The 12,780-nt window shown below is 44.9% G+C and overlaps 1 protein-coding gene across 1 annotated transcript; it reads left to right on the top strand.

The window, feature by feature from the left end:
- The first annotated feature begins 2,281 nt into the window (after positions 1 to 2,281).
- Positions 2,282 to 10,575, top strand: Cox7b (cytochrome c oxidase subunit 7B). The gene is made up of 4 exons (XM_070039351.1): positions 2,282 to 2,430; positions 4,667 to 4,791; positions 5,955 to 6,059; positions 10,376 to 10,575. Exons 1-4 carry the CDS (start codon positions 2,391 to 2,393, stop codon positions 10,451 to 10,453), a joined length of 348 nt encoding a protein of 115 aa, XP_069895452.1. The 5' UTR covers positions 2,282 to 2,390; the 3' UTR covers positions 10,454 to 10,575.
- The last annotated feature ends 2,205 nt before the right edge of the window (positions 10,576 to 12,780 follow it).

Raw genomic sequence — 12,780 nt, 5'->3', positions numbered from 1 at the left:
CAGGGCCTCATGCATACAAGGCAAGCACTCTACCCCACCACTGAGCCACCTTCTTTGGAGAGGATTCTTTTTTTGTTTTGGTCGGTTGTGGGGCTTGAATTCTGGGCTTGGGCACTGTCCTTGCGCTCTTCAGCTCAAGGCAAGCTCAAGGCTTGAGCCACAGCACCACTTCCGGTTTTGTAGTGGTTTTTATTGGAGATAAGAGTCTCATGGACTTTACTGCCCGGGCTGGCTTTGAACCCAGATCCTCGGATCTCAGCCTCCTGAGTAGCTAGGATTACAGGTGTGAGCCACCAGCACCCGGCCTGGAGAGGATTCTTGTAGTGACAATGGTGATGGGGCAGGCTAGTGCCAATGACATAAATACAGTGCTGTGGTGTGGAAAGGTATGGCACATCTTCTATGTCACTTGTGAAACTCTTTCTCCTTAGAATGGGCAATGGGTCCCTTTTTGGGGAGTGGAGAGTCTTGGTGAGGTGGTCCGTTGAAGAACCAGGCTTTGTTGTTGTTGTTTCTCAATTCACGCTTACAGTTTCAGATAAAGAATCACAGGGTTCCTCTTTTTTTTTTTTTTTTGTCGGTCGTGGGGCTTGAACTCTGGGCCTGGGCGCTGTCCCTCACCTCTTCAGCTCAAGGCGAGCGCTCTACCACTTGAGCTACAGCGCCACTTCCGGTTTTCTGGTGGTTTATTGGAGATAGGAGTCTCATGGTCTCTCCTGCCCGGGCTGGCTTTGAACCTCGATCCTCAGATCTCAGCCTCCTGAGTAGCTAGGATTACAGGCCTGAGCCACCAGCGCCCGGCACAGGGTTCCTCTTTAATGGGAGAGTGCTTAGGAATTTTTGTTTTGACTTTTGAAAATTCAGGAGCTGGATTTTCCTTCTCCTTCTCCTTCTTTCTTCTTCTTCCTTCTTTCTTCTTCATCTTCCTCCTCCTCCTCCTCCTCCTTCTCCTCCTATTCTTCCTCCTCTTCCTCCTCATTCTTATTTTACTGGAATCTTTCTTTCTTCCTATACTTCCAATTGGGGGTTTCCTTTTATGTGCTTAGGAAAACTTTTTTCCTTATATTTGAGGTGGAGTCTAGCTTCGTAGCTCAGGCTGGCCCAGAACTCACAATCTTCCTGCTTCAGCTTGGGGTTACTCTGGTAGGCTTCTTACAATTCTGTGATCTCTTTTCCTCTCTTTGCCTCCTTCTCTTCTTTCTCTTATTTTGTGCAATACTAAGGCTGGAATTCAGGACTTGGGCACTGTCCTTCAATGTGTTTTGCTCAAGGCTGGTGCTCCACTTATGACGTTTTGGTGACTAATTGGTGCTAAGGGTGTCACAGACTTTCCTGTGGGGACTGGCCTCGAAGCATGATCTTAAGATCTCAGATTCTTGAGCAACTAGGATTATACGTGTGAGCCACCAGTACTTGTCTGACTTTTTTCTAAATTTGGAATTATTTCAAAATACTTTGTAAAGTGGAACTGGAGCTGTGGCTTAAGTGGCAGAACCCTAGGCTTTAGTAAAAAATTCAAGAGAGAGCTCAGTGCTTTTAGTTCAAGCCCCAGTGTGTGTACGCGCGCGCGCACACACACACACACACACACACACACACACACACACACACACACACAGAGTTTGACCAATTAGTTTGTGGTAAGTGGAGATAGAAAATGAGTTTTGACGGAAGTGGCGCTGTAGCTCAAGTGGTAGAGCGCTCACCTTGAGCTGAAGAGCTGAGGGACAGCGCCCAGGCCTAGAGTTCAAGCCCCACGACCGACAAAAAAAAAAAAAAGAAAATGAGTTTTGAAGGAGCAGAAAGAACAGTGATGCAGTTCTCCTCTACAGATCAGTAAATCTTTCTTCTAGGAGCTTTCTGACTTCTATCAGATGGTACTTATAAAATGCCAGGGCGCCAGTGGCTCATTTCTGCAATGTAATTCTCGCTACTCAGGAAGCTGAGATCTGAGGATTTGGGTTGGAAGTCAGCCCAGGCCAGGCGGAAAAGCCGTGGAGAATCTTCAATTAACCAACAACAATAACAACAAAAACCTTAAGTGGAGGTGTGGCTTCTTGAGTAAAAAAAAAAAAACAAAATATCAAGCCCAAACCCTGAGTTCTTAGCCTTAGGGCTAGCACACACATTCAGAGACAGTGACACCCAGACAGTGATACAGACACACGCAGCATTGAAACTACATTTCCCAAAAGGCATTAAGACTTTTCTCGCGATATAAAGTACTGCAGGTTTCCTGGCTTAAAAATATCGCGAGATATCGCCAAATCTCATTACAGGTCTTAAGTGAAAGCCATTTTGTTTTTCAGGGTTCTTTGCAAGGGTACCTAAGGAGAATTCGCGTGGTCAAGCCCAGCCGCCGTTGCTTTTGTTTGAGCTACAGGTCCGCGATGTTTTCCTTGGCCAAAAACGCTATAAGCCGTCTCCAAGGTGAGCAAAAATTGTGAGGAAGTCATTTACAGCTTCCTTACATCTGTCCTTTTGGTCTTTCGCGCCTCCAAATCCTGACCATCTCATTCTAAATGCCGAGTCTGTTTCCGCCAAGGCTTGCCATTAGCATTGTCACCCACTGTTTTTCATTGTTGCCTTTCAAGATTGCTGTCTGCTATCGAGAGCTGAGCACTGTACTTTGATTCTTCAGGGAGAGGATCTCAAAGAAGAGCATTTCATGGATACCTTTCTTCTCCTTATATTCGAAATTTTATCTTTGGGACTGTATTGACTCCTAAGTCTACAGAGAAGCAATTGCTCTGAAAGCAGTCATTCTCATTTCTTTTCAAATTCTAAAAGTTAGGCAGGTCCAGGTACATTTCAGGACAGCATTATATATCGATAATATACTAGATGAGAGGGAGAGAAGGCCAGAGGGACAGAGGGAGAGGGAGAGAGAAAGAAAGAAAATGGATTTCCAGACTTGATATCCCCGGAAGGTGACCTTGAGTAAAGTGAAGGAAGGTGACCTTACTCAAGTAGCATTAGCTTCTGTACCCATATTTTGGTTTATATTTTTCAAAGATTTCAGCGTGTTACTAGATTGTATTCTAAACACTCCAGGTACTTCAAACGTAATTGAAAAATAGAGTAGTTTTTCCTAGGCCAGTAGCTGCATTGATTACCACTTTTACTTTGGGTAATGATTTAATTTTTCTAATCCTACTTTCTAATTTGTAAAATGGGGACTTTGTTGAAGATTATACGACATTACCAGCGAAAGGCATTGACACCATTTTTTGTCTGTGAAGTGTAAAGCAATCCACCTGGAACCCGGCGCTGGTGGGTAGCGCCTGTGATCCTAGCAACTTGGGAGACAGATTTGAGAATCGCAGTTCAAAGCCAGCCTGGGCAGCAAAGTCCGTGCGTGAGACTCTTACCTCCAATTAATTATCAGGACTCCGGAAGTGGTGCTTTGGCTCTAATGGTAGAGTACCTGCCTTGAGCTGAAGAGCGCAGGGACAGTGCCCAGGCCCTGAGTTCAAGCCCCATGACCAACAAAAACCAAACCAAACATTCAAGTACTTTCCAAGGTTCTTTTTTTTTTGGTCGGTCGTGGGCTTGAGCTCTGAGCTTGGGCACTTTCCCTGTGCTCTTCAGCTCAAGGCAAGCACTTTACCACTTCAGCCACAGCGCCACTTCAGGTTTTCTGGTGATTTATTGGAGATCAGAGTCTCACAGAGTTTCCTGCCCAAGCTGTCCTTGAATCTTGATCTTCAGATGTCAGCCTCCTGAGTAGCTAGGATTACAGGCATGAGCCACTGGCGCCCGGCTTTCCCAAGGTTCTTTAAACAGTAAAGACTTGCTACTTAAATTGGAAAGGAATAATTTAGAAAAAAGTATTGGAAAAAAACATTTTTAGTTCTTGGTTCTTTCTTAAACTCTTTTCCTTAATCCACATAGGGGCAGTTCGAAAACTTTTTTGCTGGGTGTTGGTAGCTCATGCCTATAATCCTAGCTGCTCAGGAGGCTGATATATGAGGATTGCAGTTCAAAGCTAGTTTGGGCAAAAAACTCTTATCTCCAGTTAGCCACTAAAAGCCAGAAGTGGAGCTGTGCTCAAGTGGCAGAGCGCTATCCTTGAGTACTAAAAGTGCTGTCCTTGAGAACTAAAGTGCAAGGATAGGGTCTAGGCCTTGAGCTCAAGCCCTATAGCCAACAACAACAACAAAAAGAATAAATTCTCTGTGTGTGAGTGTGTACATGTGCCAGTTGTGGGGCTTGAACTGGGTTCCTGGGCCTTGTCCCTGATTATTTTTCTCAAGGCTGGCACTCTACCGCTTGAGCTCCACTTCTGGCTTTTTGGGAGAGGGTCATTTATTGGAGATAATAGTTTCATGGACTTTTCCTCCTGGTCTGGCTTCAAACTGAAATCCTCACATCTCAGCCTCCTGAGTAGCTAGGATTACAGCCTTGAGCCATCAGCACCTGACACTGTATTTGTTTTATCATGTATTAATCTGCTTATCTGTCTTGTTTTTGGTGAATTTCAAAATATATTACTGTGCTTTTATATTCATCGGGTTTTACCATTTTTACTGGTGTGTAATACTGTAAAGTAAATCTCATTGGCTTTCCTGATTTGTGGTATCAATTTCCTTTCCCAATAATTAATAGATATATTTTTGTATTTGCTCTATAATTGATAGATGGTTTTCTATTTTTTCTCTTTAAGTTCGAAGCATTCAGCAAACAATGGCAAGGCAGAGCCACCAGAAAAGAGCACCTGATTTCCATGACAAATATGGTAATGCTATATTAGCTGGTGGAATCGCTTTCTGTCTTGCTACATGGACTTATGTAAGTACTGTTGTAAGTACTGTTGGCTTTTTTTTTTTTGGGGGGTCTGGTCATGGGGCCTGAACTCTGGGCCTGGGCGCTGTCCCTCAGCTCTTCAGCTCAAGGCTAGCACTCTATCACTTGAGCCACAGCGCCACTTCCGGCTTTTTTCTTTTTGCTTATGTGGTGCTGAGGAATCAAACCCAGGGCCTCATGCATGCAAGGCAAGCGCTCTACCACTGAGCCACCTTCCCAGCTCCGCTTTTTTTCTTGCAGTGCTAGGGATTGTACTCAAGTGTTACTCAGGTGAGGCAAGTAATACATCATTCCCAGTCCTGATAATGCTTATTTTAGATATTTTTCATTCTCATTTATATTCAAAATGCTTTAACATGGTAGTCATTTCTATTATAGAAGAGATTTGAAAGATTATCTTATCTAATCATCTCCCCAGTTCAAATATTTCTTCCTCAACATTCACCATTCATCTTTTTTTTTTTTGGGGGGGGGGGGTTGGTCATGGAGCCTGAACTCTGAGCCTGGGCACTGTCCCTAAGCTCAAGGCTAGTGCTCTACCACTTGAGCCACAGTGCTCCTTCCAGTTTTCTAATAGTTTATTGCAGATAAGAGCCTCACGGACTTTCCTGCCCAGGCTGGCTTTGAACCTCTATCCTCAAATCTCAGCCTCCCGAGTAGCTAGGATTACAGGTGTGAGCCACTGGTGCCCTGCTTCATCTTTTTTTTGAGGTGGGACTCTGGCCCTCAGCTCTTCAGCTAGCGCTGTACCACTTGAGCCACAGTGCTACTTCAGGCTTTTTTTTTTTTTGCTTATGTGGTGCTGAGGAATCGAACCCAGGGCCTCATGCATGCAAGGCAAGCACTCTACCACTGAGCCACCTTCCCAGCCCCTCATCTTTTCTTTTTTTTTTTTTTTTTTTTTTGGGTCCAGTCGTGGGGCTTGAACTCTGGGCCTGGACGCTGTCCCTCAGCTCTTCAGCTCAAGGCTAGCGCTTTACCACTTGAGCCACAGCACCACTTCCGGCTTTTTTCCTTTTGCTTATGTGGTGCTGAGGAATCGAACCCAGGGCTTCAGGCATGCAAGGCAAGCGCTTCTACCACTGAGCCAACTTCCCAGCCCCCCCTCATCTTTTCTTTAACATGTTTAATACCAAATTATTTACTAGGTCACTAGGCAGTCCTTTTTATATTATGGTGCTCTTAAAAGGTCTTACGTTGATCCAGGAGCCAAGATAGGAGGATTGGATGTTGAAGGTGATATGGGCTACAGAGTAAAGCTGTCTAAAGTGTTGGGGGATATTTTTTTGACAATGCTAGAGTTTGAAGTCAGGGCTTTGACCTTGCTAGGCTGTTGCTCTATTGTTTGAATCATACTCCTAGCCCTCTAAAATGTTTTTTTTTAAAGGTCTTTTTTTGTGTGTTGTAGGGCTTGAACTCAGGACCTGGGTGCTATCCCCGGTCTTTTTTGCACCAGGCTAGTGCTGTACCACTTTGAGCCACATCTACACTTCAGGTTTTCTGATGGTTAACTGGATATAAAAGTCTCACAGACTGTAATCCTAGCTACTCGGGAGGCATAGATCTGAGGATTGCAGTTTAAAGCCAGCCTTGTCAGGAAAGTACGTGAGACTCTGCAATAACAACCAGAAAATGGGAAGTGGTGCTGTGGCTCAAGTGGTAGACTAGCCTTCAGCTGGAGAGCTGAGGGACAGTGCCCAGGCCTACAGTTCAAGCCCAACTACCAAAAAAAAAGTCTCCATTAAATATTTTTCCATGTCAAAAAAAAAAAAGTCTCACAGACTTTCTTGTCTAGGCTGATTTCAAAATGTGACCCTCAGATCTCAGCCTCCTGAGTAGTTAGGATTATAGGCATGAGCCACCAGTGCCCAGCTAGGATCTTATTTTTTATGTCCAAGTTGGCCTCGAACTTGTATATATTTCCTTCTTCAGCCTCCTAGGTGGTACAGTTACAGGTGTACAGCATCATACTTAGCAAAAGACCTTACATTGCCTTAAAAATGTTTTCTTACCCTATCATTCAGTTTTTTTGGGGGGGGGTCATGGGGCCTGAACTCTGCATCTGGGTGCTGTCCCTCAGCTCTTCAGCTCAAAGACTAGCACTCTACCACTTGAGCCACAGTGCCACTTCCAGCTTTTTCTGTTTATGTGGTGCTGAGGAATTGAACCCAGGCTCCTGCATGCAAAGCAAGCACTCTACCACTGAGCCACCTTCCAGCCTATCATTCAGTTTTTATACAGAAGTTAGGTTTTTTGTTTGCTGGTGCTTGAACTTGGACCTGGGCACTGTCTATGAGCACTCTACCACTTAATCCATAGTGCCACTTCCTGCTTTTTTGAGTGGTTTATTGTAGATTAGAGTCTCACAGAATTTTCTGCCCAGGCTGGCTTCCAATCTAGCTACTCAGGAGGCTGAGATCTGAGGATTGTAGTGTGAATGAAACTAGTCCATTAATCCATTAATCACCAAAATACCAGATGTGGAGCTTTGGCTCAAGTGGTAGAGCACTAGCCTTGAGTAAGAAAGCCCAAGAGATAGCACCCAGGCACTGAGTTCAAGTCCCAAGAATGACACAAAAAAAGTTTTATTAAGGATTTATTTTAGTATAATAGTTAAGGAGAAATAGAAAAAGAAACATTTCCTGTTCTCCATTTGCAGAAAATGGGAGTTAAAGACTCCTATAATACAGAAGCTCTGATTTATCACATTTCCCTATTACAGCTATGAGATACTAGAAAATTGCTCTCATAGGCTGGAAGTGTAGCTTAGTGATAAAAAAAAAAATGTGCTTAGCATACATGAAGGCCCTGGGTTTAAGCCACAGCTTCAAACCATAAAAAGGAAGAAGAAAATTGCTCTTAGGGCTGGGAAGGTGGCTCAGTGATAGAGTGCTTGCCTTGCATGCATGAGGCCCTGGGTTCAATTCCTCAGCACACATAAGCAGAAAAGGCCAGAAGTGGCGCTGTGGCTCAAGTGATAGAGCGCTAGTCTTGAGGTGAAGAGCTGAGGGACAGCGCCCAGGCCCAGAGTTCAGGCCCCACAACTGGACCACCCCCCCCCCCAAAAAAAAAGAAAAAAGATGAATCAGGGCACCGGTGGCTCACACCTGTAATCCTAGCTACTCGGGAGGCTGAGATTTGAGGATAGAAGTTCAAAGCCAGGGCTGGGAAGGTGGCTCAGTGGTAGACCGCTTGCCTTGCATGCATAAGGCCCTGGGTTCGATTCCTCAGCACCACATAAGCAAAAAGAAAAAATCCAGAAGTGGCGCTGTGGCTCCAGTGGTAGAGTGCTAGCCTTGAGCTGAAGAGCTGAGGGACAGCGCCCAGGCCCAGAGTTCAGGCCCCACGACTGGACCCAAAAAAAAAAGAAGTTCAAAGCCAGCCCAGGCAGGAAAGCCCATGAAACTCATCTCCAATAAACCACTAGAAAACCGGAAGTGGCGCTGTGGCTCAAGTGGTAGAGCACTAGCCTTGAGCTGAAGAGCTGAGGGATAGCGCCCAGGCCGAGTTCAGGCCATGACTGACCAAAAGAAGAAAAAAAAGAAAGAAAATTGCTATTATATATACCTTTGTTCTTTAGAGTTTAAACATATCTAGTTTTATCAGTCTTTTTTTTGTTGTTGTTAACTCAGATTCCAGTTTGTTTTTTTTTAATTTCTTTGGATCACCCTCCTGTGTGTACATGAATGATGAAGTTTTATAAAATCCTACCTACAATCAGAACTGAACACAAGCTGGGTTTGGTAGTATACACATAATCTTAGCACTTTGGAAGCTAAGGTAATAAGACAGACAGAGGCCACATTGAGCTACATAGAACCAGTCTCAAAAAATAATAAAGAAACTGAGTACAATATTTTTTGAGTACAATATTCTTTTTTTTTTTTTTTTTTGGTCGGCCGTGGGGCTTGAACTCTGGGCCTGGGTGCTGTCCCTCAGCTCTTCAGCTCAAGGCAAGCGCTCTACCACTTGAGCTACAGCGCCACTTCTGGTTTTCTGGTGGTTTATTGGCGATAGGAGTCTCACAGTCTCTCCTGCCAGGGCTGGCTTTGAACCGCGATCCTCAGATCTCAGCCTCCTGAGTAGGTAGGATTACAGGCGTGAGCCACCAGCGCCCAGCTATTCTTTTTTTTTTCTGATACTTGAACCACAGGGTCTCTGAACTGCCTGGCTTTTTTGATCATGGCTGGTCCTCTACCACTTGAACAACTCATCCACCTCTAGCTTTTTGCTGGTTAATTGCAGGTAATCTCAGCATTGTCTAGGTGGTCTTTGAACTGCAATCCTCAGATCTCAGCCTCCTAACTAGCTAGGATTATAGGCATGAGCTACTTAGTGCCCAGTGGAGATACTTTATTTAAATAGACTGCTTTTATTCTTGTTTTGGATTTTCCCAAAATCAGATATACTATTGTTTGTGATGCTAAGAATTAAACTTGGGTCTTGTGCCTGTTAAGCAGTTGCCCTACCAGTGGTCTATTCTCCTGGCCCTGCAATTAAATATTAAAATATAAGTATGATCCAGGCGCTGGTGGCTCATGCCTGTAATCCTAGCTACTCAGGAGGCTGAGATCTGAGGATTGTGGTTGGAAGCCAGCCCAGGCAGGAAATTTCCATGAGGTTCTTATCTCCAGTTAACCTCCAGAACACCAGAAGTGTTGCTGTGGCTTAATTGGTAGAGTTCTGGCCTTGAAGAAAAAGCTCAGTAACATTGCCCAGACCCTGAGTTCAAGCACCATGACCAAAAAAAAAAAAAAAAAAAAAAAGAATTGGGTTATTTTATATTAACCATATTTCTGCATCCTTCATGGCTGTGTGTAGCTGATGACTACTCTATTGGACAGTGAAGCTCTGTTGACTAGCACTGCTCTAGAGACTTAGGAGAGCAGTTAGGTTTGACTTACATAAAGGGCCTATGGTCAAGGTGGGTTTCTTCATTTTGTTTGTTTTTTGTTGTTGTTAGATACCCTTCCTGATGCTCAAACTCTGGGCCTGAGTGGTGTCTCTGAGCTTATTTGCTGAGCCACAGCTCCATTTTGAGCTGTTTTTGAGTAGGTCATTGGAGATAAAAGTCTCACTGATGGGCTGGGAAGGTGGCTCAGGGGTAGAGTGCTTGCCTTGCATGCATGAGGCCCTGGGTTTGATTACTCAGCACCACATAAGCAGAAAAAGCCAGAAGTGGTGCTGTGGCTCAAGTGATAGAGCGCTAACCTTGAGCTGACGAAATTTAGGGATAGTGCCCAGACCAAAAGTTCAGGCCCTACGACTGACCAAAAAAAAAGAAAAAAGAAAAAAAATAGGCTTCAGGTCTGGGAATGTGGCTTAGTTGTACAGTGCTTGCCTAACAAGCAAGAAGGTCTGGATTTGATTCCTCAGCACATAAACAGAAAAAGTCAGAAGTGGTACTATGGCTTAAGTGGTAGAGTGCTAGCCTTGAGCAAAAGAAGTTCAGGGACAGTGCCCAGGCCCTGAGTTCAAGCTGCAGGACTGGCAAAAGAAAGAAATAGGCTCCAAAGAGAGTAGACTGTGATTTAAACATGTATAACTGATGCTATTTTAATTCTTACAGACAGCAACACAGGTTGGAATCGAATGGAACCTGTCCCCAGTTGGCAGAGTTACCCCAAAGGAATGGAGAGATCAGTAATCATGCCAGCTTCTGTAATACTGAATTATTTCAAAACCAACTTATAATTGATGCTGAATGAAAGCCCTATATACTTAATGAAAATGTGATATATTGAAGGAATAAAATATATTTGAAACCTCCATTGTAGATTTTGCTTATTTCCTTTCTAAATGAATTCAGATCTGGTCACCATTTAGTCTTTGCATTAATGTTACAGTGAAAATGCTATACAAGCCCTTTCAAGTAATGTCTTTATGAAGTAGTGTTAGAGAAATTCAGTTATCACCTAGAAGTCAACTTTATAGAAATCTGAAATTACAATTAATAAGTACAAAATTACAACTATTTTGGGGCATCCTTGAGCCAAAAGTTTAGCTCAAAAGTATTACGTTTAATATTACTGGCCAGAAAAAAAAAAGTATTACTAGCCAGGTGCTGGTGGCTCACACCTGTAATCCTAGCTACTCAGGAGGCTGAGATCTGAGGATTGTGGCTCAAGCGGGCCAGGGCCTCATGCATGCAAGGCAAGCGCTGTACCACTGAGCCACCTTTCCAGACCTAGTGGAACTTATTTCTGATAAATCGTAAAAGTCCTGGGTTTTTCCAGACCACAAGACGCCAGGTGGCTGTTATCTCCCAAGTCCAGATACAGGTGGAGGTCTGGGAATGCTCGCTTAGTCACATCCCAGTTGTTTTCATCCGGGACAAGATGGTTGTTGACACTTGCACCCAGATCCAGAGAGGGGGGTAGTTACTGAAGGAAGGCTGTCGGTATTTCCCCACTTTTCAGTAGCTGTCAATCAATGTGCAAAACATTAAGATACAAATTCAAAGCCAGCTCCAGTGGCTCATGCCTGTTTCCCTAGCTACTCAGGAGGCTGAGCTCTGAGGATGGTGGTTTGAAGCCAGCCAGGGCTTATTGCAAGGAAAAAGGCCACTGGGCAAGGGAATGCCCGAAAAAGAAAAGGGGGACAGGCCAGTGGCAACAGAAGTCCATCTCCAATGTGCTGGTTACCCAGGACCCGAAAGCCTAGGGGAGATGGGGTTCGGATCCCCTCCCCGAACCTAGGGTAACTCTGCAAGTGGAGGGGTTCCCGGTTCAGTTCCTCGTTGACACTGAGGCTCAGCATTCGGTCCTGACAAAATCTGGTGGAAAATTGTCGGCTAACTCCTCTTGGGAGCAGGGAGCCACAGGAATTAAAAATTACCCTTAGACGACCCAAAGGACTATGGACTTGGGAACGGGGAAAGTGACCCACTCCTTTTTGGTCATCCCCGCAAGTCCCTACCCCTTGCTGGGAAAGGACCTGTTGACAAAGATGGGAGCCCAGATCCATTTCTTACCAGATGGGCCCGAAGTAACTGACTCTAAAAACAAACCCATATCCATTTTGACCCTAACTCTGGAGGATGAGTATAGACTTCACCAAGAATCCGTCCCGCTTGATCAGAACATAGCCTCTTGGCTTCAATGCTTCCCAGAAGCTTGGGCACAAACCAGGGGAATGGGACTGGCTAAACACCACCCTTTACATAGAGACCAAACCTGGAGTTGACCCCGTCCGGGTGCAACAATACCCCATGACCATGGAAGCACGGATGGGAATCACATCCCATATCGGACACCTCCTGAACCAGAGAATCATGCGCTCCTGTCACTCGGCTTGGAACACTCCGCTGTTGCCCATACGCAAACCCAACAGCAGCGAATATAGGCTAGTACAGGACTTGAGGGAAGTCAATAAGCGGTAATGGACATAGACCCAACTGTGCCCAACCCTTACCCTCCTAAGTACCCTGAACCCAGAAAAACAATGGTACACTGTTCTGGATTTAAAAGATGCTTTCTTCAGCTTGCCCCTAGCTCCAAGGAGCCAGGAACTCTTTGCATTTGAATGGACTGATCCTTATAGGGGCATAAATGACCAACTAACGTGGACTAGACTGCTGCAAGGATTCAAAAACTCAAGGACTAAAAAACTCACTGACTCTGTTTGATGAAGCCCTTCATGAGAACCTGAGTGAGTACGACAACAGCACCCTGATTTAACCCTCCTGCAGTGCATTGATGATCTTTTAATAGCCGCCCAGACCCCCGAAGCCTGCATCCGGGGAACTGAAGACCTCCTGCGAGCCTTAGGAGACCTGGGCTATCCGGCCTTAGCAAAAAAGGCTCAGATCTGCAAATCAGAGGTAACCCATTTAGGATACCTATTGAAAGGGGGGCAAAGGTGGCTGACACCCGCTTGGAAGGAGACAGTCCTCTGCATTCCCTGGCCACAATCACAACGACAAGTAAGAGAGTTTTAGGGCCAGCAGGGTCCTGTAGGCTGTGGATTCTGGGC

Source organism: Dipodomys merriami, unplaced genomic scaffold, assembly GCF_024711535.1.
Source record: "Dipodomys merriami isolate MVZ:Mamm:240054 unplaced genomic scaffold, mDipMer1.0.p SCAF_3, whole genome shotgun sequence".
Taxonomy (NCBI): domain Eukaryota; kingdom Metazoa; phylum Chordata; class Mammalia; order Rodentia; family Heteromyidae; genus Dipodomys; species Dipodomys merriami.
The sequence above is the reverse complement of the archived record's forward strand: the minus strand, read 5'-3'. Positions and strand labels throughout refer to the sequence as shown.